This window comes from Equus quagga, chromosome 5 (assembly GCF_021613505.1).
Source record: "Equus quagga isolate Etosha38 chromosome 5, UCLA_HA_Equagga_1.0, whole genome shotgun sequence".
Lineage (NCBI taxonomy): Eukaryota > Metazoa > Chordata > Mammalia > Perissodactyla > Equidae > Equus > Equus quagga.
This window is the reverse complement of record NC_060271.1, coordinates 19,871,385-19,897,195: the sequence shown is the minus strand read 5'-3', so window position 1 is coordinate 19,897,195 and position 25,811 is coordinate 19,871,385. Positions and strand designations below refer to the sequence as shown.

Genomic DNA, 25,811 nt, shown 5'->3' with positions numbered 1-25,811 from the left:
GGAGGGCAGGGATAGGGAGACCGGCAAACGGGAGAGCACGTGCCCCAGTCCTCTAACGGGCTTCAGGCTTCAGCGGATGCTGCCACGAGGCTCTACAGGCTGGGGGTTACCAGAGCTCAAGAGCAGTTGGAAATTGGATTTTTATGTGAAATCTTCTGACTTGTAATTAAAAGCAAGTAACTAAAAACAACTTAAAAGCACCGTATAAACCAAACCAAACCTAACCTCAGGCCAGATTTTGCCCCAGTGCCAACTTGTGTTTAAAGATCATTTTGCAACAATTCGGCTTCTGGGAGAGAGAAGGAACATTCTGGGGATGGAGGAGGGGTAAAAGCCTGGTGAGTGGAACTGTCCACCAGCTTAGAGGACCTCAGAGATGAAACTGCTCATATGAGCCAAGAGGGGTCGATTATTCTAACATGATTCCATTACATGGAAGGACGAGAGGTGAGCTGAGTGAATCTGATTGCCAGTATGACAGAAGCCGAACACAGAGATCTCTGCAAGGCTTCCAGTCCAGAGAGAGTTAAGAATTATAGGCCAAGGGGCCGGCCCGGTGGCAGAGTGGTTAAGTTCATATGCGCCGCTTCAGTGGCCTGGGGTTCACTGGTTTGGATCCTGGGTGTGGACCTATGCACCGCTTGTCAAGCCATGCTGTGGCAGGCATCCCACATATAAAGCAGAGGAAGATGGGCACAGATTTTAGCTCAGGGCCAGTCTTCCCCAGCAAAAAGAGGAGGATCGGTGGCAGATGTTAGCTCAGGGCTAATCTTCCTCAAAAAATAAAAAAGAATCATAGGCCAAGACAGCAGCCTTCAAACTTTTCATTGTGACACAAAGTAAGAAATACATTTTACATTATATATATGTACACAAATACTTCATATTACATACACATATGTATAACTGAAACAAAAGTCTATGAAACAGAACTTAGCCTTACCATGTGCGATGTCTTCTGCTACTTTCTATTCTGTTGATGTCCTTAAAATGCTGTTTATAAACCACTATTCTACAACTCAGGGAAGAGGTGCAACTCAGTTTGAAAAGTAGCAGGCTAACAACTGCCACTAAGCTATAAGCTTTGCAGCTTCCTGATGGTTGTTATTTTTGTCCTGCCTGTTTACAAATTATCAGCAGTAACATTACTAAAAAGGAACGAGCCTGTGTGACTCTAAAAGATTATGTACGAGGATGCTCACAGAGCACATGGTTCCAAACTAGGAAGTATCCAAATACCCAAGGGACGTAGAAAGAGCAAACTGTGGTATCTTCATTTCCTGTGATAACTGTTCAACAATGAGAATGAATGCCCTAATGATATATGCAACAACATGGATTAATTTCTTAAACATAACGTCAAGAAAGAAGCCAGCACGAACGAGTACATACCACAGCATTCCAATTAGACAAAGCACAAAAACAGGCAAAATTTGTCTCAGGTTGTTGGAAGTCAGGACAGTGGCTATCCTCAGGGAGAGGGAACAGGTGTCAGGGGGCATCAGGGGGCTTCTGGGGGCTCAAGAATGTTCCATTTCTTGAGCTGGGTGTTGGTTACATGGATTTGGTGAACCATGGTGATTCATCAAGCTGTATACATTTACGACAGGTGTACTTTTCTGTATGTATATTATACCTCAATAAAAAGGTTTTTTTAATTGAAAGGAAAAAAAAAGGGAAAGTGCTGAGGAGACTATGACTCACTCACTGCCAGGCTTCAGGGCAAAACCCCTGGGGCAGAGAGAGTGGGAGCAGCTCCCGAAGGAGACCAGGACAGGCCTCCGGGTCTGGAGCAGAGACAGAGGACACCGGGTGCTGTCTGGGACCAGGAGCGATCCTGAAGCCCGAGGCTCAGCAGGCCATTCCCCAGCTGCTTCAACCCTCCATCAACAAAAGATTTGAGCAAGCAAAGGTCACTTCTAGGACACATATACACATGCGCCTGCTCAGAAACCAGTAAAATGATGATCTCATAAAAACTGAAAATTTGATTTGAACGATTCATAATTTTTTTAAAGCAAGCAAAAGCAAAACAAACAAAATTAATCCTGTTACTTCAAGAAATTGTGGCCTTAGTTTGAAAGACTAAAAATGGGACTATTTCCAATTCTGGGATAAATGCTGGGTGACAAGGACACAATAATTTGACCCCAAGGGACAGAGCAGCCTCTCTCTGGCTGAGGTGAATTGTGGTAAAACGGCTCTGGATTCTGTTACGCTTCTTGGAAGAGTGTTTGTTTGTCTGCTTCAGCATTCTGTTGACTTGGCTGTGCTCCAGCTCCAAGCTGTCTTCCCTGCGGCGGGCGGCAGCCAGAACCTCTGTCCAGACCTTCTGCCGTAGCTGGGCTGCTTAGGTGTGCCCCACGCCGCCACAGTTCAGGGCTCAACGAGACAACTGGGCAGAGTTTTTATTTACTTATTTATTTATTTATTTATTTATTTATTTTTTAAAATTTCTTCTTTTTAAAAAAATTATTTAAATTTTTTTTTTTTTTGAGGAAGATTAGCCCTGAGCTAACACCTACTACCAATCCTCCTCTTTTTGCTGAGGAAGACTGGCCCTGAGCTAACATCTGTGCCCATCTTCCTCTACTTTATATGTGGGACGCCTACCACAGCATGGCTTGATGAGCAGTGCCATGTCCACACCCGGCATCCGAACCAGCAAACCCCAGGCCGCCAAAGTGGAACATGCAAACTTAACCACTGTGCCAGCGGGCTGGCCCCTGGACAGAGTTTACACACAGAACTTGGGGCTCCCCTTTGTGGCTCTTTCCTTTCTAGGCTTCCCCCTGCACTTGGGGGTGGCAGTAGCTGTGGTAGCCCTGAACTCTGTCCTCTGGTTATCCAAGCCTGTAAGACTGAGTGTTTACTGAGTTTTGGCCATCTTGTCTGGTATCAGCCGGGGTGGCCCTGAGGTGGATAAGCCACCAAATCCGAGAGCTTATCCAGGGGCTTTGCTATATCTCAAGTGGCCCCTTTTTCCAAGTGTTCCCTCTGCCTGTTTGGGTTGCTCTCTGGTGCCTTCAAATCATTTTTATATTTTGCCCAGCAGAGATACTTGTCTTCTTTGGGGGGGTTGGTCTGATAAGGGCAACTCTGCCATTACCAGAAGAACCCAGGCTTTGGGTGCTTATATAAAGGTGCAGCGTCAGCTGCCACTCCCAGAGGATGCTGACTCAGCAGGCTTGGGGGAGGCCCAAGACCCGACATCGCCAGAAGCAGTGCAGATGACTCCACTGATCACATTGGGAGAAACCCTTTCTCACAGCACTCCTGACTCACTCCGTCTGTTCACACACTTCCTATCGTGTTGACTCTTTCTTATTTATTATGCGTGTACTCGCACAAAGTTTAACCTAAGCTATACTTATTTAGCTGGGAAAAATAACAAAGAACGCACAGCTGAAAACCAGTGTTGGGGACACAGTAAAATGCACAGACCCTCAGGAAGAAGCGTGAGCTCAGGCCTCACGCAGTGGTCTGTAGGCCACCTCACGGAGCCAGGGGAACTGGGAGAGATGCTCAGCAGAGTGAGCTGAAGCATCAGATCAAGAGGCAGTGGGCAGTCTTCCAGCAGAGGGGCTGCAGAGGAGCTTCCTTTAAAATCCCACTGCAGTAAGCTCACAGGAAGGCAAGACTGACTCCGGTCAGGTCAGCAGGGCTTGAGAGAGTCTGGAAACTGGAACCCTGGCTGCCTCTTACAGTGGACATTTTTTTTTCCTTCTTTGAGGAAGATTAGCCCTGAGCTAACATCTGCTGCCAATCCTCCTCTTTTTTTTTTTTTTTTTGCTCAGGAAGACTGGCCCTCAGCTCACATCCGTGCCCATCTTCCTCTACTTTATATGTGGGACGCCTGCCACAGCATGGCTTACCAAGCGGTGCCATGTCCACACCTGGGATCTGAACCAGCGAACCCCGGGCCACCGAAGTGGAACGTGCGCACTTAACCAGTGTGTCACCAGGCCGGCCCCACAGTGGACAAATTTTAAGCACCTCAAGGACAGACCATGCCTACTTTTTTACCACTACAGGCTCAGCCCCAGCACACTGCATCATGGAGAAGGTGCTCCACAAATATTTGCTAAACGAATAAAGGAAGAAAATTTCTGGGGCCAGGCAGCTATCAGGTGTGTGACCAGGCATCAGAGAGAACCCCTCCTAAGAGAGCTCTTATGAGGGAACAAAAACAATAACAACAACTCCTACACCGTCACTGACTGAGCACAATTAAATCCGGAAGACCTAAAGCCGGCCCTCAGTTTCCCCCCAGAGGGAGCGCTCAAGGCTCGTGCTTGTTTCCCAGCGCCCATGTCACAGGTGCACTTACTGTGTTGGAATTTTCTCGCAATTCAGAATCTGTGGACAGAAGGCTCAAGTCACTCAGACAAAGGGTGTGATTTGTATCCTGTGAAAAGAGAAAAAATCTAATTGAGTAAAAAAAATCAGGATTTATAGTAGTATATCATGTAATAAGACGCTTGATTACAACGTTCCTAAGGCTGCAAACATCTAGAGGTGTCACCCGGAGGGGAATAAACCACCCAAGCAGGGGCCACGGGAATTACTGAATTATTTTAATTTTAAAAGTCCTGACATTCTTAGAAAAATCTCTTATGTTTCTTAAAGACGGTTAATAAAGAGTTTAAGAATTATCTCATGACTCAGGCTCCAGAATAACAAAGGGTATAATAACACAAAATTAACAATATCTGCATAATTGGCCTTATCATTTACAAAGCGATTTCACATGACCTCATTTGCTATTCATATAAACCTTTGAAGTATTATTTTACATTCCCATTTTAAATATGAGAAAATTAATAAGACTGGCAGTGAACTGTCCAAAATCACACTGCTAATTAGCAGAACACAAACCCAGTGCTTCCGATTGCAAGTCCATCTTCCTTCCGTTATCACTGTGTCCCCAGTACTGGCATCTCAGGGGGGAGCTGAGGGTTCCCTGTTGACACACAGCTGCCCAGGCTCGCTCTCACCTGTGGATTCCTAGACTGCCAGCTGCGATTCACAGACCTTCTGTGGTAACGAGCGCCCCCGTGAACCAGAAGTTCCCATTCATGCGTGCACTCAACAAATGATCACTGAGCATCCACCATGCCTCAGGTACTGTTCCAGGCCCAGGGACATGAGAATGAACAAAGCAAAGTCCCTGCCATCACAGAGCTTACATTCTAGTTGCTGGGGGGGGCGGTGTCGGGGGTGTCGAAAAAAACAAATAAATACATAGTATATAAGATGATAATGAGCACTACAGAGGGTCAGGGGAATAGGGAATACTGGGGTAGGAGCTGCCCTTTTATTAGGTTAGGGAAGGCCTCTCACATAAGGTGGCATTTGCATAGACACTGAAGGAGAAAGGGCATGGGCCATGTATGTCTAGGGAAGGCGTTCCAAGCAGAGGGTACGTACAGCGAGTACAAAGGCCTGGAGGCAGGAGTGGGCCTCCATTGTTCAAGGAACCATAAAGAGGACAGTATGACTAAAGTGAAAGGAGGGGAAGTAAACTAGGCCAGAGAAGTGACCAGGTCAGGGTGCAGAGTCCCTTGTGGACCACTGTCAAGATTTTGACTTTTACTTCAAGTGATACAAGAAGCTACTAGAGGGTTATGAGCAGAGGACAGACATTATCTGCCTTACGGTTTAGAAAGATCGCTCTGGGTCACAAATGCAGGACAGTCTGTGTCAGGGCAGACTGGGAGAGGGGAGAAGGGAGGAAAAGGTGCCAGAAGACCACTTAGCAGGTTACTGCAATAATCCAGGCAAAAGACGATAGTGACTTGAACGAAGTAATACGAAGAAGTGATCAGATTCTAGATATATTCTCCAGGTAGAGCTGACAGACTTTGCTGGTGGATGTGGGGTATAAAGAAAAAAGACTCAAGAACAACTCCAAGATTTTTGGCCTGTGCCACTAGAAAAAAGGAGGCGCCATTTAGGAAGATGGGGAAGACTCAGGAGGAACAGGTTTGGACATGTCAAGTTCGAGAAGAGCAGATGATATCTGGGTGGAGTGGGTGGTTAACAGCACAAGTCTAGAGCTCAGGAAGAGACCAGGCTGGAGACGTAAATTTAGGACTCAAAGGCAATCCAGATGGCATTTAAAGCCTGACACTAGAAGAGATTCCCTCCACTGGGGAGTGAACAGAATCCAGAGAAGATGAGGTCTGAGCACTGTACACTGGGGCACTCCAATACTTAAAGGTTGTCGGCAATTGAACTGTCCTTGGATTGTTATGAAAATGAGAAAACTGATCATGCCTTCATATATGCAGCTTAGCAGACAAAGACTCTCAAATCTTAATATTTTTATTGGGTCTTACCAGATGAAGAAACTGAGGCACAACAAAGCCGTTTGATTAGGGGTGGAGCTTGGATGTGAATTCAGGCAGCTGAACTCCAGAGGCTGCACTTTTCACAACCAATGCTGTTTGCCTCTGACAACATCGGGGTCAAGAACCAGGCTCTGGATCAGACTAATGGCAAGCTTTGGATACTTAAGTGAGTTCTTTAATTTCTCCTTGCTCCAAGTTTATCAGTAATATGGGGATAATGATAGTACTGACCTCACAGAGCTCTGTGAGTGAGATCATCCATACAAAGGCACTCAGCACAGTACCTGGCACATAGTAAACATTCAGTTAATATTAGTCATCATCACTAATAAAACAGAAGGGGAAAGACCTTTCAAAAAGATCCCTTGCAGTTTAAAAATTAGAAACCACAGAATTGAAGTATGCTGTCTCTCTCCAAATCAAAATCATATTAAATACATAAAGAACCTCATTATTCAAGAGGGTCAGTGTGCTTCAGTTTCTTTATCTATGAAGTAGTAAGATAATAACAGTACTCACTTCCTAGGTTTAAAAGACATAAGTGCCCAATACCACATTAGAAGTAATAACAGTAAATTTATCCCAGAATCTCTCTGGAAAGGAGCTGTAGAAGAGAGGGAAATATGGTAGAAGGGCTTGGTAAACAACATACAAAATTGCCTAAAATTTTGCAGTGGCTGGTTCTGTGGTGCAGTGCCTTAAAGCAGTGGCTCTCAGACATTCTGGTCGGCAGACAATTCAAAAGGGCAAGGGACCCTCCAAACTCTGCCTGGTTCTCCAATGATGGATTAATGGACGTGTGAAGCAAATCATTAATTTGGGTCCCAAATTCAAGTACAGATATATCATTTTATAGATATGAATGGGAAATTAACACCCTTTTAGAGCATCTGGCTGGCCTTTCGGAAGCCATTCTGAGACCCCTGGTTTCAAGACACCTTCTTCCACCATACCTGATGGAAGGGAGGCAGAGGGGGCTCAGAGGCTAAAGCACAGGGAGCCTGGTAACATTGCTGGCTTCCACCACCACATCACAAAGACACAGATCTTGACCCTGATTTCTTCCCTCTCACTGCCAGACTTAGAGAGATGTTTTAACCTTTTATTTTGATACACAAACAATTGTTGCTGTTCTGTGCTGCCCCGATCAAAACAAGAGACAAAACACTGCACACCTCTGATCCACTGTGATTTGGAAGTGCATTGTATGAGTGTCCTTTGTTATCGTGACCTTTCATGTGACTTTTGAGACTGTACTGAGTGCTGAATGTTTTCTCACAGCCATTACTGGGGCAGAAAAAGGGTCTTTCACCTGCAAGAATGACAAATAGTGTTAATTTTACCAAAAGTCATTTCACTGGATTAAGACATCTACTTTTCCCTAACAGACGGAAGAAAATATTCTTATGAGGGTTCAGGTAACAGTTGTTATTAAGTTGGATGAATTACATGTTAATCATCTCAGTCCTAAAACTTAATGAAGAGCAAAGCACTGAGAATGGCCTGCTCCTGGGAAGTTTAAAGAGAAGATTAGTTTTTTTCCCAGGTTCTGTTTTTGAGTATCTCTGTATTGGTTTCTTTCTTAAGGCTGGATTCCTGAGTCTAACCTTTAGATCCTTTTCCCTCTGAAAGAAACTCAAACATTATAGGTGAAGGCTACACTGATTAGGCTTGCTCCCTCCATGGAGCTCTACAAATCTCAATGGAAACATAGATGTTTACTGGCTTGACAAAGGTTAAAATAAAAATAAAACTTAGCCTAAACTCACCAGTATGTGTACGGACGTGAGTTTTAAGGTGGTGGCTTGCTGCAAATGCTTTTCCACAGCCATCATGATCACACCTAAATAAGTTGTTTAAGCAAAGACAAACAGCAGGCATTAGCCAACAGACCTTTATCTTCATTATCTCTTGTAAATACAAACTCAAACTAAAACAAAAGTTCAGAATACTAGGATCAGATCGATGGAATTGGTTTTAGAGATGGGAATGATGACAGGTCCCTAGAAAAGTAAGGTGACAAATCTGGGATCAGAGGGAGCTGATGGCCCAGAGTAAGTATTTCTTGTCCTACAGGTAAGGCACATGTGGAAAGCCTGACAATAAAAGCCTTTTGATGAATTATTTAACAGAATTCTATTGACAAGGAGAGCCCATACGGAAAATCTGCCAGTGCAGTATTAGGAACATCAACAGTGGGTACAGAGGCTCTCAGACCTGCACAGAGCCTGAGATACAACAGTCGAGTGAAATCAGTCCGAACATACTGGCTGTAACGGCTTACCTATAATCCGCAGTGTTGAGATCTACTTCTCTTTTCCTTTCTTGACAACCAAAGCTAGAAGTAATCTACCCCTCCTCAAAACTGCTAAGGCATTTATCTACATGCTTCTTTCACGGCACCTGTCATTTCCAATCTTATTTTATCTCTATGTGTATACACCTGTTATCTGTTCTCTGAGATTGTAAACTCTGAGGGCAGGGTCCATGTGGTTCTTTACATCTGCTATAGTTCTTGCACATAGCAGGTCTTCACTAACTATTTATATGAATGAATGCATTTTTTCATAAGCCAAAATATTTTATTTCTTTAAATAGAAAGCTTCTCTAAAGCATTTTACCTTTTTTTCCCCCCTTAAAGATTTTATTTTTCCTTCTCCCCAAAGTCCCCCAGCACACAGTTGTATATTTTTAGTTGTGGGTCCTTCTAGTTGTGGAATGTGGGATGCCGCCTCAGCATGGCTTGATGAGCGGTGCCGTGTCTGCACCCCAGATCCGAACCGGTGAAACTCTGGGCTGCTGAAGCAGAGTACACGAACTCAACCACTCGGCCATGGGGCCGGCCCCAGCATTCTACTTTTTAATTACATGTAATCATTGTGTCTAAAGTCTCATCTAATATTAAAGAAAAATTAGCAGTTTTAATCATCACAAAAATGCACGTGATTGAATAGAAATCAGAGTTCCCTCAAGAGCCCTATGGAACAAAAAAATAACCTAAGCTTCATAGCATCTGGAAGAGTAAGTAACTAAAATCTAAATACTCTTGCTTTTAAAGGGGCCATGACTCAGGAATGCATCTGTAATTTTAAAACACAATTCCATTTAATTGGTGTTTAAGAGTTGACTGTCCCTGAAGACTTTTAAATTCCTTGGTATCCTAACGAGGAGATGAGTGATTTGAGAAGGGAAAGGTAGCAAATTTGATGCCATGAACATAACAGCAATCTCTCCTGCCAAAATCCAAAGACACTGTTTATGGGCAATTTTCTGTAATACATCTATATTATATTTAGACGGAATCCTTACAAACCGATTTTCTCATTAAAAATGTCACATAATCATCCCCAAGTTGTTTTTGAACCCCTACTGAATGCCCAGAATCATGCTATATGCTGAGCAGAGAAGAAAATAGATGACACAAGTCCTTCCTTAAAGCTTATGCATTTACACATGTATCTATTAAATGTATATATATGTACATATACATAAATTTAAATACATAGATAAAAATGGAGGCTCCTGTATGTCTGTGTATACAACACATGAGATACTACAAAGCAAAAAGTGAACAAGTAACAAAATAAAATACCTGCCCCCCTAGCCTAAGCATTCCTACCCCTCATTTCCCCTCTCGCCTCCCCGCCTCCCACCTTGTTCATACGTATCCTTCCCTCTGTGCTCAAAGCACTTTGGGCATCTCAGCCTCAGAGACTGTCTGGTTACTTGTGGTTCTTTTCCACCAGACCAAGCTTCTCAAGAGGAGAGCCACTGTCTTAGTACTTCTCCAGCACTGATTAAAGTACCTACCACCTAAGTGAGTTTCAACAATGCGTCTAGAAAATAAAGGGGAAAATGGAGGCAGAAAGGCCGTCATCCACAGAGTAAGGATGCCCTTGGTTCCATCACCACTCCTCCCACCTGCAGTGGTTGGTTATAGCTATCCTGGGGAGAGCTAACACTGCCAAAGAGCTGGTGAAGGGAATTTTCTCTCCACTTTGAAAAATTTTAGCGTACCTCCGGACCCCCAACTGAAACCTAGTCAGCGACAAACAGACAATAGAAAGACCTACCGAAATGGCTTTTCTCCTGTATGGGTTCGGATGTGCTTCCTCAGATCACTGAGTGTGGTGAAGTACTTGCTGCAGCCTTGAGATTCACAGTTAAACGTTTTCCCTGTGTGAAGCCTCTGATGTGCTTTCAGCCTGCAAGATATCCCAGAGAAATTGCCTTTGTGATAATGTACTACACAGCCTCCCCTTGTCAGCTTAATGTCCTTCAGGATCAAGTGCAGAAGAATTCTATATCCATAATAGATGAGTATCCAAAATTGTATGCTCAAAGAGATAGTCAGAGAAGTATACAGCAGAGAGGTATGAGTGTGACTCTGGAGCCAGACTGCCTGCGACTCAAATCCTGGTCCCACCTCCTACTGGATGGGGGACCTGGAGACAGTTAAATAACCTCTCTGTGCTTCCATTTACTCATCAGCTGCCACGAGGATTAGCACTCAGAACAGGGCCTAGCTTACAGTGAGTGCTTTTTAAGTGTAAGCTATTATTATGTTTTTTATTTTACACCCAGCGTTGAAGACTAACGTAAGTCTTCTGATACAAACAGTGGAAAAGAGAAATGGCTAACGAGTGGACCACTCCTCATTTCTCAGGGTAGAAAAAAGTTAATCTTCAAGGTGATGTAGAAAAGAAAATGATAGAAGCCTAGTACCAAGATCCTGAGCCAATGGGAAATATTACCCTGTGCCAAATAATAAAATCCCCAGGCCAGAATGTCACTCCAGGAAATACAAATGGAAACACAACGTACTATCATTTTTAACCAACCCAATAAATGTCAATCTCTAAGTAACGAGTTCCTCTAATGCATTTTAAACAGTTGAGCATTGCTGTGCTCTTTGAAGGCCTGAAAGTGAACATCTGTACTGTGCAAGGAGAGAGTGCTCTGCAGTCATGACAAAGCTAGGGTCAGAGGTGGGAGGCACGCTGGGAGAAGATGCAGACCTGTACAGCGTGTTGAAGGCCTTCTCACAGCCCTGCACGTCGCACTCAAATGGCTTCTCCTTCGTGTGCACTCGCACATGGATCCTGAGGCTGTAGGAGGTGAGGAAGGCCTTGCCACAGCCCTCCTGATTACAGACAAAGGTGTACTCTCCTCGGTGAGTCTTCTGGTGGGTGCGCAGGTTGCCTGCTGTGCTGTAGGTGCGGGGACAGCCCTCAAAGGTGCACTGGTACCGCTTTACCTGGCAGACAGAGGAGACCTCATCAACAGGACAGAAGAGCTGCCCAGGGCCTAACTCCCCCCAGAGCTTGGCTCCCAGGAGATGTGGATGACACAAATAGGTTTTTATCATAAATACAGAAAACCACTCCCAACAAGGTGGGGAAATCTTCCCATCATTCAGATGACACCTGGACTACAAATGAGTAATGGGGAAGAGAGAAGCTTGGAGGCAGGTGAATATTCTAAATGAACAGAAGGGTGTTTTCAGACTCTAGTAAATATCTATCCTCTGGTATGGGCATATACTGTTACAATTGCCTACATTCAAATACAATTTGACTTCGTTTTAAGGCTTGATTAAACACCCTGCCCGCTGGCACTATATCTTGATGGGAACTGACCAATGTTAAATTAAGCCTAAAACAACCTGAAATTTACATACTCAGTCACATATATACTAGCATGGTTTCCCCTGCATGTTTCCTTTCTTTTTTTTTTTCAAGCTTTTTCTCCCCAAATCCCCCCATACGTAGTTGTATATTTCAGTTGTGGGTCCTTCTAGTTGTGGCATGTGGGACGCCACCTCAACATGGCCTCATGAGTGGTGCCATGTCCATGCCCAGGATCTGAACTGGTGAAACCCTGGGCCGCTGAAGCAGAGCACATGAACTTAACCACATGGCCATGGGGCTGGCCCCTCCCCTGAAATGTTTTTTTGTTGTTGTTGCCTTTTTTGTTTTTTGGTGAGGAAGATAGGCCCTGAGCCAACCGTTGTTGTTAATCTTCCTCTTTTTTTTTTTTTTTTTTTTGCTTGAGGAAGATTGTCCCTGAACTAACATCTGTGCCAATCTTCCCTTATTTTGTATGTGGGAGACTGCCACAGCATGGCTTGATGAGTGGTGTGTAGGTCTGTGCCCAGGATCTGAACCTGCGAACTCCAGGCCACCAAAGCAGAGTGCACAAACTTAACCACTACGCCACCAGGCTGGTTCCACCACTGTATATTTTCAAGTCCAAAATGAAAATAATGTATCAAGAATTTCTCAGCCTATTTGGCAGTATGACATTTCTCAAACTACTGGCCTCTTGGTTTCCTTTCCCCACCAAACTTCTTGAGAGGGTAGTATACACGTATGCCTCCATTTCCCTCAATGTCCACGTATTCCTTAACCATTTGGCAAGCTGGCTTCACTATACAAAGCTATTCTCTTGAACTTCCTGGTGGTCAAACTCTTTCATCCTTCCCCATTTTCCTTCACTACTTGCAAAAATATCTCATCGATGATGCCCTCTCCTTCTGAAAACTTGTTCTTCACAAAAAAACCCCAGTAATTTCGTGGCGCTCTCTTTATCTTCTTCTCTGAGCCAGTCCTTTCCTTCACCCGCCAATGTAGATTTATTCCAGAACGTGTCTCTCATCTCCACATCTTCCCCGCCTCCACCCTGGTGCAGGGGAAGCAGCACTAGACTTGGCTGCAGGAGACGGAATTCTGGCACTCATGCTCAAGCCTTTGAACGAGTCACTTCACTTCTCTGAACTTCAGCTTCTTTATTTCTACAATGCTAATATTAACGCCTGCCCTGTCTGTCTCATGGTCCTTTGAGTGGGACAAAATGAGATAAAACATTTGTGAAAATACTTTGGGTGCTAGTATTGTCTACTCTTCAGCTTTAGTGAACATCTTCATGCTTTAATCTGGACCTTTCTCCAAAGCTTCAATCCTTATCTCTGACTACACTACTGGTATTCATTCAACAGTTACTGAACTGCTATGTCCTAGTCAACAAGCTAGATACCACAGATAAAAAAATACACAAGACAAAAATCTCTGCTTTTACAGAGCACTGGTTTTAAGGAGGCAGACAGGCACAGATTATTATACACTGTGCTGAGCCTGACAACACATACATACCCAACGTGCTTGGGGAGCATAAAAAAGGGAAACCCAACCACTCTCAGAAAGACTGGAAATCAGTGAAGGCTCAGAAGCTGAGGGACTCTCTCTGAACTGAGGGCGGCGTTTTTTTGCTTTCAGTTTGCCTATTTTTTTAGGGATAAACTGAAAAGGTGTTCCTCAGACAAACCAGGAAAAGAGGGCATTCGAGAAAGAGGTAACACCTTGGGAACTGCATGGAGAGATGAATGAGCGCGCTGGTACCACACACTGGTACCACTATATGCTGTGGTGAACCACAAACACACCTGTAATATGTGAGAGGTTGGAGGGAGAAGAATCTAGAAAATAAGGCAAAGCCTCCTTAGTCAAGCTATGGAGTAGAGGAATAGGACAATGGGGAGCCAGCAGCAGGTTTTAACCAAGATAGCAACACCAGCAGATCTGGGGTTTAGGAGACATCATTCTTGTAGCCTTGGGGAGGACGGACTGGAAGGGTAAGAGAGTAGAAGGGGTAGAGATTAAGAGAAAAGGGGCAACAGTCCAGGAGAGAGATGAGAAGAATCTGAACCAGGAAGTGACAGTGGACATTCTGAGAGCTGAAGCCGCAGAAATTAAAGGGGGAGAAATAACCGGCTGTAGTGACAACTGGGCGCCAAGGAGTGGAAGGGGTCGGGGAGAGGCAAAGTCGAGATCAACTCCCAAGATTATGGCCTGAATGACTAAATAGACGGTCACACTACCAATCTGGGGCTGGATGGGGGGTGGGAGAGAGATGATAAGTTGAGATGCTGCCAGGACTTCCAGGTGGAAAGGTCTAGTAGATAGTCAGACATATAGGCTAGAAGCTAAAAGGACAGTCTATGGCAGGAGTCTTTTGTACACAGATAACAGCTGCCTTTCCCTGTCCACAGGCAGGCTCAGGTTCAAGCCCCAGCTCTGCCACTTACTGTGTAACCTTGGGGAAATTATTTAAGCTCACTAAGCTGCACTTTCCTTATATATAACATAGAGGAAACAAATCTATCGTTTTAGGGTTGTTGTAAGGATTAGGAATAATCTGTATAAAGCATTTAAATACAGTGACTGGCATATAGTAGGTACTCAGTAAAATAATAGCTCTTATTAGAGGACAAAGGACAGACCCCTGAAAGTAACCAATGTTTAAGGTACTGGTAAAATAAGAGAAGCCACTGATGGTGAGTAGGAGAAAGGGTCAAGGAGACAGGAAGAGAAGCAAAGGAGAACGATGTCACAGAAGCCAACAAAAAAAGGGTCTCAAGGAAAAGAGAATGATCAAAATGTTAAATGTCAGAGAAAACATGGAAGATAAGGACTGAGGAAACTACTGGATTCAGCAGCTAGGCATTCACTGCTGACTTAGCAAGACTAGTTTAACGGACTGCTGGGGTCAGAAGTCTGGATTAAGGGGAATGAGTGACAGGGAGTGTGAAGGTAGAGACTAGAGATGGGGAGCAGCACCAAATGGGGGCTTTTGAGTTGATGAAGTTTTTATTTTTTTAAGTAGGATAGATCTGAGCACATTTGGGAGGAGAAAGGTCCTGGAAGAAGAGAAGCTGAGGATCTGGGGAGGAACACAAAAAGAAAGCGATATTTAAAAGCCCGGGTGGAGGGAAGAGCCTCAGGTAGGAAGAGGGATATTCAGTTTCAGAGAACAGAGGACCTGGGATAAGGACGGGTGTGACTCAAGGGTGGACAAGGTTTCTGTAAAGGGCCAAATAGTAAGTATTTTAGGCTCTGCGGGCCATGCAGTCTCTGTTACAATAACTCAACTCTGCTGCTCTATGTGAAAGTAGCCAGAGACAACACATAAATGGACAAGCCAGCCTGTGCTCCAAAAACACTTTATTTATGGACATTGAAATTTGAAGTTCATATCATTTTCATAGATCATGAAATGCTGTTGTTTGATTTTCTAAAAAATCATTTAAAAATGTAAAAACTCTTCTACAAAAACAGGTATCTGGATGGATCTGGCTTGTGGGCCATAGTTTGCCAACCCCTAAAACTTGTGGGGGTGGGGAGGGAGGGGCCCTGACTCCTCCCGTCTCCCCTCCCACTCCTTCTCTCATCTGCCCAACCCCCAGGAAGATCTTGCACAAGTCTGTAGGTTCCTCAGGCCAGGGCTCTCCTGCTCATTCATTCCTTGCCCTGCCAGCGCCACACGGGAGGAGCTTCATCAACACCTGTTACTGACCCACTAGTCCAGGCACTGTCGCGTCTCAGTGCCTCGTTCTGAAGCCAATCACTGCCAGATTTATTCTACAACAGCGTGCTGCAGGTGCCGTCTCTCTGCTCAAACGATAAAATCCCAATTCCTTAGCGTGATAGTCAAGGTCCTTCCCAGGGGCCCTTCCACCTTCTATCACATTACTGCCTGACCATCCGGCAGGAGGCTCTGTCCAGGCCCACAGGCAACAGACACCCTTCCCTAATTGCAGCGCTGAACTCCTACTTGCCCGCCTTTGCTCGCTCCTCTCTTCTACTGGAAATGCCTTGCTCCTTCTTCGCTTTTCCGAAGCTCTCTCTTCCTTCAGTTTCAGTCCCACCACCTCCAAGGCCCTCCACAATTACTCCAGGTCTAAGCGACAGTGCCGTTCTCCGAATTCCAACAATAGTTAACTACAGCACTCATTCGACACTTAGCTTACACTGTTAATTACCCTCTCATGCATATATCCTGATTTCCCAACAAGACTAAAAACCTCTTTGGTTCTGCCAGATAGAGTTTCAAAATAATCACTGACCAGGAAGAATGGGGACTGTGCATGCTGCAATAAAGGCGTCTACATGTCTCAACCAAAGAGTTTATGACAATGACGAATGATAAGAGCAAAACTTCATTCTCAAGATGCTACAGCAGTTGATAACTTTATAGGTAACAGTGCAATCAATAATTAACTACCCCTCCCTGTCTCCCTGCCCTGCCAACCCCTACTCCCATCCAGGTATTTTTACTTGGCCAGTTCAAGCTTCCATTAAATGCTCCTTCCTCAAGAAACTTTTCCCTGACTGACCCCTACCCCCACCTCAAAGCAGAATAAGTCTCCTTATTATAGTTTCTCATAGCTTCCTGTGTTTCTTTAAAGCACATGATACCATTACAATTAAATAATTACACAACTAAACAATTTACATCATTATCTATTTAGTTGTTAGGCACAGCAGTAGCTGGAAAACAGGAGGCACTAAATAAATATTTGTTGAGTTGGACCAATAAACGGCTACTCTTTAGTTGGACTACAGGCTCCATGAGAGCAGGGACCTTGTCTGTCTTGTTCAGTGCCACAGCCTTGGGGACTAGCCTTCTGGGGAAGTGGCACTCGATGATTCATATTTGTTGAACGAAGGAATGAATGACTAAACAAACAAAACAAAACCAGCAGGATTTCATGCTGAGGAAAGTAATGACACGGACTATAAGTGACAAGTGACAAAGGAAGAGAGTTTCAAGGAGGATGGTGGACTAGGTCAAATGCAGCAGAGATGACTGACAAAGCATTTCTTGGATTCAGTCGACTTACGAGATCACAACTGCCCCAGTGAGACTAGCTTCACTGGAGGGGTAGGAACAGAAGCCAGAATGCAACAGGCCGAGAAGTCGGGGAGAAAGAACTGGAGACAATGAACATCACTACTCTTTCAAGAAACTTAGCTGAAGAGAGAGAGAGAGGAGACACAGTGAGGAGAGGGCACACGCTGGGGAAGGGATTTATATTTAAAGGTGGGAGAGACGGCTGACAGTGAAAGCAAATGCCTGCTCCCCCATAATATGCCGAATAAATGAATACTCTCTCACCCCATCTGGAGGGAGGCAGTAAATGGAAGTCACTATTCCGTGTCTTTCAGAATCGTTTTTAAATAACACCAAGTTTCACAAAAAGGGAAAACTAAACCTCCTCAAACTGGATCAGAACGGGAAGTTGCAAAAAACGTGTAAGTTTTCATGGTTACATAGAGGATGTATTGCGACATTTGGTAGACTTAAAAGGTTAAAGGTTTATCATGCATGCATTTAAAAAATTATGTTCCAGGGATTATATTGTCCCAGGTGCTAGGAATTAAAAAAAAAAAATAGCCCCTGCTCTCGAGGAGCTCAAAGTCAAGAGGAGAATCAAACAAATAAACAGACAAGAACAATATGGTATGACAAGCTGTACTGACAATGGATGTCAGAATATAGAGAAATACAGAGAAAAAGCATCTAACTTAGACTTGGGGATAACTACAAAAGGCTTCTCGAAGGAGGTGATGCCCAAGCCGAAGTTAAAGAACTTGAGGGAGAGGTGACACATAACTAATTATCGAAATTAATTAGTGTAATATGAACATAATGACGCTGAAGATTTCACTGGATAATAAAGAAAACTCATTTCCCCCAAAAAGCTTAAGCATTGCATCACTTTAATTTTCCTCTGTGGCCACAGACAGCTGTCCAGTACTAAGTTAAGGAGTTCGGAGAAAGCACAGGGGTCTAACGGTAGCAATGGGCAGGAAGCAGGAGCTTTCAGAGAACTGATGTTGACTTACAAAGTGTTCTGAGTAGTTCTAGAATAGAGAAATATTTGACAAAGACGATTGCCCTGTTAAGTCAACAGAATCAGAGAAGGAAAGTGAATGAGATAAGGAAAAACAAGAAAATTAAACACTGGTACTCTAGGAGACAAAAGCTTTAAAAAATTCAGAAAAGAAAAAAGTCTGGGTTTCTGCTGGAGGGAAAAGACATGAGACTGGGAGAACTAGATTCCACACGTCAATGGGCGCACACTCAGGAAGGACGGGGGCCTCTGATTCTGAGCACCCAGCACAGGGACATTCTCACCAACCAATGACTGGCCTGGCTGCTCTGGCCGTAGGAGCTGCCCTCTCCTCCTCATCACCAGGGACTTCCCTTCCATTTCTCCATACCAACTCTGTTCCCATGCCAGCACTGATCTCATCTCTCCTCCTCCATAGTGTGCAACCAAAGAGCTCCCAGTAGAAATACGAGAGCTCAGAACCGACCTCGTTTCTTACTTGCCATTGCCCCCCACGAGAGCTGAATTCATACAGCTGTTTCCACACCTTAACCCTCTACCCTTATAGAACTAATGCCATCCTGCTGCTCCTCACTGCTCAGCGTTCTCCACAGCTGACAGGTCTCAGGGTCTGATTCTCCCCTCTGTCTTTGCGAAGATGGTGTGTTAGGATAGAAAAGCACTGGCTTTGGCATCTAGAAAGTCTTCAGTTTAAATCTCAGTTCTATCACTTGCTAGTTGTATGTTTCTAAGCCTCAGTTTTCTAGTCTGTAAAATGAGAGCTAACAGTACCTATTTTTTAAAATTGTTATAAAAATGAAAGGCAAAACTATCTTAAAGCCCTGACACAGTGACGAGTACATAGTAGGCACTCAACAGGTGTTAGCTCTCTCACCCTCCCCTCACTGCCACTGCCAGCATAGCAGGAGTCTTCACTCTCGAGCTCTACAAGCCCTCAGCCTTGCCAGGTGCCTCAACTGCCCACCATGGAGTAACTGAGGGTGGCCTGGTGCTAAGGAAGTCAAAGGGAGGCACGTGTGACAGCAGACGCTTACCTGTGGCGGCGGCTGGTGTTCAGAGACCCCCTGCTGTAGGACCACACACCTGTTCTCATTTTAAAACACAGTTATAAATGGTGGCTCACATTCCACGTTAACACACGGTCCAGCTAGGTAGGGGTTACGGGATTTCTGTAGGCTGTCCTGCAACTCAACCACCATTTATCACCTTGTTTTAAGGGGAACGTGCTTCCCAAAGAGTTCCTAACAGAGACCATTTGAACCTCTTCTTACACCGTACCTCCTTCAAGAATCATGGGGCCTACAAGGAAGAGAAGGTAAATGAACATCCACTGAACCACCACGACACACCAGACACTACGCTAAATGTTTTATACACACTGTTGTATATTTATAGATGAAGAACTCTCATTTAATCTCCACAAAATGCAATGGGATATTTTTATTTCAATTTTACAAAAGAGGAAACAGAGCAGCTTGCCCAAGGCCATGCAGCATATTCCAAAACAAAAATGGAAGCTAGGTCTAAATTATCCCTTTGCACATCACAGAAGAAACCGTTTAAGAATAAGCTTGATTTAAGTAGGAGAAAAACATTAAAATTCGGGTTATTTCTCCAATGTTCTACAATAGCAAAATTTCAGCAATACCCAAGAGATACAGCCAATATAAAATTAAATTTGAGGCCTGTTACTCCTGCAGCACTATGCTAGAAAACCAATATGTACACAAAACAACCCCTGTCCCTCGTCCAGGCCAGTGGGCCTCGGTGATGGAAATGCTGATGGCTGCAGAGAGGGACACGGCACACATGCAGGTGTGCAGGGGACAGCGCTAAAACAGCTTCATCTGGTGGCACATGGAAAGTGCTTCCGGCCCTGGATTCCCGCAGAACCTGGCATATATATCTCTAGCAGTCTCCCTACTAGATTCCAAGCCCCTCAGGGCAGGGACTGTTTCTTTGTCCTTCCTGATATTTGACAAAAATACACACTCAATAAGTAAAAGCTTGTGTATAGAATGAATGGATCCTTAACACTAGAATTTCAAGCAGAAACAGTCTCTGTCTGTCCTCGTTCTGAATGGCAAGTCCGTGGGAGTTCAGAAGGAACCTGTGAGAAAATGTAATCACAGTTTGCAAAGACTAAAAGTGAGTGGCTCCCCTCTGGGAGAGTCCACAACATCCTGGTTTGTCTCAGTGGATCATTCCTCTGCCAAAGGGACTGGTAATGAGTAATGCCATTGGAACTAGGTCTCCCGAAGTAAAGGACACATTGCAAAAAGGCTCCAAGACACTGGAATCAAAATTTTTCCCCTTATTCTTACACTTAAAATTTGTCACAGTAAAAAAAAAGAAGTTTCCTTTTGGAGTGTCACTGACCAATAGAGCAAGCAGCCTAGTTCATAAAGCATCACTGTTAAGTGCTTCTTGGTAGAAAAAGACATTCTTTCTTTATCAACGCACTGGAATACCTTGGGGCAACATGAAGAACGTATCTCGTATAGGATTCTGGGTTTCTTCAGACTTCTGGCCAAGTATGCAGGAGAAAAGTGGCAAGGTCAGTTAGCCACGGGGGGTACATGACGTTCACCAATGTGGTTCAAACACAGGTGGATAAACAGGATGACAGTCCTGGCACATTCTCAGGAAGGGCACAGAAGCAACCAAGTTTGGAAACCATGGACTGAGTGAACCAACTAAAGGAAACACAGCTGCTTAGAAACAAGGAGCAGAAAGGTATTGAAGGAACAAAGCTTAAGAAGGCTGACCTTGCACAGAATAACGGTATTTTGATTGGAAATTTCTCAAAGCTGCCAAATCAACAGGTAGAGGGTAGGAAAAGAGCAAGTGTGAGAATGAGATACGTGAAATTAGAGTCGGCATAACCAGTGGCCCTGTGGAAGAACACACTATCTGGAGCAAGGTTCTGGCTGGTTTATTTTTGCGCAAGAAAAGCATGAGGAAAAAAAATGAAGTAATAGGTAAGCCAACTACACACTATAGGAAACAATGGAACAATCCAGGGTAAACAGGAAAATCAGGCCAAAATCTGACTCAGAAAATAAGCTGCTTAGGAAGCTAAGATGCTGAACTAGTTATCAAATGATGTGATTTCTCAAGACTAACACCTGGGCACGGAGCTGGAGAAAAGGACCAAGTTCAGAAAAAAAGGGGGGAGGCAGTAAGGAAATCAGGAAGAGTGCTATCAAAGAGTCATAAACATTGGCCTCTTCGGGCCAATTAACTGGATTTAAATGCCAGAGAAATAAAATCACTGTCAAAGTACAAGCTAAGGCGAGACGGTGCCTCAGAAAGGCAAGGCTCCTGAACGCCCAGGCATCCAGCAAGATCTTCAGAGACCGAAAGCCACTGCTGCTTCTCTCTCAGTCCCCAACTAACCCCACACCTAGTGATTTCAAGACTAGTTTACAGAATCTTCCATGTAGGTCTCATGGATAGAATGCGAAAACGTGGTGGGAGGAAAGGACAGTGAGCTAAATCCACAGGAGACTGAAGAGGGTGCTCATCGCACTCTTGACCTTGTCCTATTCAACGTGGTTACTAATGACCTGAAGACATGAACAGTAAACCAGCCCTGCTAGTAGTACAGAGTGGGAAAGTGACAGCTAATATCACCGATTGCGTAATCGTCCCCTCCCTCCCATCTCCTCCTTTTCTGCCTAGATCAGCACTTCCTAAAATGTGCTCCACAAAACAGTGACCTTGGAAACGAGACCTGAAAAATGGCTTCCCAAGTTCAAAACACTTGGAGAATTCTCCATTTCCTTCCTTTTTAGTTATTAGTACATCAAAAGCTCCGAGAAATCCTGGAAGAAATGAACCTCTGTCTTGATTTAACTTAATGTTTCCCAAACATTTGCTCTTGAAACATTTCCACATGGCACTCACTAACTGAGGATGGCCTAAAATTTAGGCCCTAAGCCATGTTCAAATTTTCTGTGCTAAAAAAATGATTCAGTCCCCTTGAGTTACTACTGCCTCATCACTCTTCTTCCTTCAACTATTATATTAAAAAAAAAACCTCTGACACTTCCTGTCTCCTGTTTCCTCACTACCCACACTTCTCCATCACTCGAAATCTGGCTTCAGCCCCCAGCGCTCCACTGAAAGTCTTCTCATGATGGGATCCAGCTGCACAGACAGCAGAACTAATGGCTTCTCTTTGACCCCTCTATCCCTCCGCAGGGTCATAGATGACTGGTCACACTTCTTGAAACTCTTCCCTCAGCTTCCACAACACTGCATTCCACCCAACTCTGTGACTATGTGACCTTTGGTTCCTCTTTCTCTTTCTAACCCTTCAATTCTCAGATCAACTCTTACTTCTCCCTTGAGTAAACTGCCCACAGTCTGAACTACTCCACCTTCACGGATCCACAATTCTAATCCTAAGCCATTTCCTCAACTTCAGATCCACATTTCCAATGGGCTTCTCAAGTTGTTCACTTTACTTTTCTCCAAGGAGTATGCATTCAATATACTCCAACCAAACTCATCAATTTCCCCACCAAACTTCCTGTCTTCTTGACTCCTGTTATGGAATCACCATTTCCAGAGGGGCGGGGGACAGCACAGACACATCAATAATCTGTGTGGCTTCTGTGCTAAGACAGAGAAGAAACTGAAGACACTTAGAAAAATGGATGAATCCTTTGAATCATACCCAGTTCATAGCTCATTCTTCAAACTCCAATAAGATACCAAGTTCTCTTCTACTTCAACAAAAGCTCTGGATTCTTTCCACGTAACAAGGCCACTATCCTTCATTAGACTTGAATGAAAGCCCAAACGCAAACTACAGCTATCTTCTACCTGGGCGATCAAGCTACCACTGCTAGCAGAGCAATCTCTCCAAAATGCTATTCTACATCACTCTGGGGCTCAGACACCTTCGATGGTTTCCCACTATTTCCAGAACACAGTCCAACCCCCTTAGCATGCTGTCACTGCCTTCCATGTCTTGACCTCTGCTACCTTTCCATCTTATCTTCTAGTACTGCCTATGTTCTCGTCCAGGGGTAGGCACACTACAGCCAGTGGGCTAAATCTAGACCACTGTCTGTTTTGTAAATAAATTTTTATTGGAACACAGCCAGTTGACATTCTGGGCCTGATAATTCTTTGTTGTAGGGGGCTGTCCTGTGCATTGCAGAACGTTTAACATGATCTTTGGCCTCTACGCACTAGATTCCAGTAGCACTTCCCCAGTGTAACAACCAAAAAGGTCTCCAGACATTGCCGAATGTCTCCTATGGGACAAAACTGGCTCCAGTCAAGGACCATGATTGTAGAGGTTTCCAAGTACAAGCTAACAGCACAATGTCATTGCTAATAAAATATATAGTCATGGTGGTACAGAATCCAGATTCAGAGATAAGAGTTGCATAGTATTCAGTGCTAGTTGACTCACACTTGTGACACTGTACAATTATGAATTTTAAGAGGACTTTGGAAAACTGGAATTGATACAATCAAAGGTGACCACACTGATGAGAAACTAGAGGAAAATGTCCTAAGGGGGATATTTAAGTTATTGGAGGTGTTTAGCCCGTACAAGAGAAGCAGAAGAGAAACTCATGATCTTCGAATATCTGATGGGCTGTCCCATGGGAGGAAAGTTTAACCTGCTGTTGTTCAGGAAGGCAGAACTAGAACCAGTGGGCAATAGCTGCAGGAAGGCACATTTTGGCTCTATACAAGTAAAAGCTTTCTAACAATCAGAGCTGGCCAGCATAGATATTAGGCTTAGCTGTGAAACACTGTGCGCTCATCATGCTGGAAGTGTTCAGGCAGAGACCAGATGAATTAATGTCAGAGATGCTGTGGAGAGACTCCTGCATGGGGTGGGAGGTAGGACAAGATGGTCTCTCTAGGCGTTTATTCCAGCTCTGAGATTCTAAGGCTAGCAAAGGAAAAGCCATATGCCATGAATACTAAAATTCTCTAATTTCAAGACCTTAATTACAACAAAGGAGAAAAATATTTTACTAAACAATTTCCCCTGTGTCTGTCTGGCAGCATCTTAGGTTTAGTCCTTGGCATTGCAACTACCAATGATCTATTTTTTCTAATTGACCTGTAGTCAGTTCCTGGATGATGTATTTCACTACCTTTAAACCATGTCTTTTATTCTGCTAATAGTCACCACTAGTACAATTTGTACAATGCTTTAGTTTTCAAAGCATTGTGACATGCATTACCTTATGCACATTAGCTAAATACGAGCATGAAAACTTATTTTGGATAATCTGCTCTCATTTACTGTCTCTTGCCTGAATCCTTATGAAAGAAAGCTAGCCCTTAGTATTCATTAAACATTCACTAATAAGGTATATGCCTGCAGATACTCATCTCCAAAACAAATCATTTATACAACCCAGAGATAAACCAAATCTAGTTACTCTACTATCAGATAGGCCAAATGGAGTTATGTCAGCATCAGAAACATGGACTTACCTCAGCGAAATTTCTATTTTATTTACGATTTGGCGAGGAAATTTGAAAAAGTATAATTTAGTTTCCCCAATTTTCTTTTTTTTTTTTTTCCAAAGATTGTCACCTGGGCTAACAACTGTTGCCAATCTTTTTTTTTTTTTTTCCTGCTTTTATCTCCCCAAATGCCCCCTGTACACAGTTGTATATCTTAGTTGCATGTCCTTCTAGTTGTGGGATGTGGGACGCCGCCTCAACGTGGCCTGACGAGCAGTGCCATGTCCGCACCCAGGATCCGAACCCCGGGCCGCTGCAGCGGAGCATGCGAACTTAACCACTCGGCCACGGAGCCGGCCCCAGTTTCCCCAATTTTCAACGTGGCCATACAAACCAAAAGTTCCAGAAAGCAGTCACAACAAAATGTGAAACATATGTACCACTGACAAGCAAAGCCATCGGAGGCCCTAAGTCCAGGGACTCCTTCACTCCTCAGCTATAACTGCCAATGAGAGTTGTGTAAGGACTTTCCCCAAAGCCAAACTGGGCCCTCACTCGCTGCTTTACTTACTTCTTTACGTTTCGTTTCTGGACATTCCGATTGTAGAGTGAGGGTTGCACCTTCGATATTTCTCGGCATGGGCGTGGAACCAGGGTTTATTGTTAAATGAATCTGATCTGGTGAGATAATGTGTTGCACATAACCCTGGGACATTGCTTCATGATCTATTAGGTGAAAGCCCTCTTCACCCCCTACTAGAAAAGGCAAGTGTTCTCCGCACTGTCCATCGTCATCTTCATCCTCCAAAGTGCCAGGGTCCTGCTCAATAAGAACAGTTGTCCTATCATAAACAGTTCCAGATGAGGAAGGCACCAGTCCGTTTTTATCCACAAACCTGAGCATCTTGACATCGGGGGTCAGCTCATCTTCCTCCGCCTCAAAGTAGATGATGTTGTTGTCTGGACTGTGTTCCCCCATGGTTCAATCGTGCTCAGCCCAATTGTGAGAAATGGAAAGGTGATGGCCTGTCTGCAACAGAACACACCCAGAGTTAGAGCCCTCCCACAGGACCAGGGGTCTCCTCAGCAACCACACAGCTCCTTTTCCCTCTCATTTCAAGAGCAGGCCAAAGAAAAGGAAAAACCGTGTTCCTTGGAAATAACTTTTTTTTAACTTTTAAAGCTTCAAGTCATTCTAAAGGAAAAGCAATGCTTTTAAAAAAAAAAATTGAAGTAATGAGTAGCAGTTCACAAGATCTTCCAAATGTGCCTTATTGCCAAATAATTTGAATGTTGGTCAAAATATCTAAAGGGCA

At 44.1% G+C, this 25,811-nt stretch overlaps 1 protein-coding gene across 3 annotated transcripts in view; it reads right to left on the bottom strand.

The window, feature by feature from the left end:
• Positions 1-25,811, bottom strand: part of MTF1 (metal regulatory transcription factor 1) — a 35,105-nt gene that overhangs the window by 7,852 nt on the left and 1,442 nt on the right. For 2 of the 3 annotated variants that reach the window (XM_046660030.1, XM_046660031.1), the window contains exons 2-7: positions 25,067-25,525; positions 11,372-11,610; positions 10,427-10,558; positions 8,123-8,196; positions 7,529-7,665; positions 4,331-4,408 (exon numbers count right to left, since the gene is read on the bottom strand). In XM_046660030.1, coding sequence (XP_046515986.1) covers positions 4,331-4,408; positions 7,529-7,665; positions 8,123-8,196; positions 10,427-10,558; positions 11,372-11,610; positions 25,067-25,474 — 1,068 coding nt within the window. In that variant the 5' untranslated portion in view covers positions 25,475-25,525. Of the gene's footprint in view, positions 1-4,330; positions 4,409-7,528; positions 7,666-8,122; positions 8,197-10,426; positions 10,559-11,371; positions 11,611-25,066; positions 25,528-25,811 lie in introns of those variants that run through there. The other variant, XM_046660032.1, reaches the window with a different exon arrangement.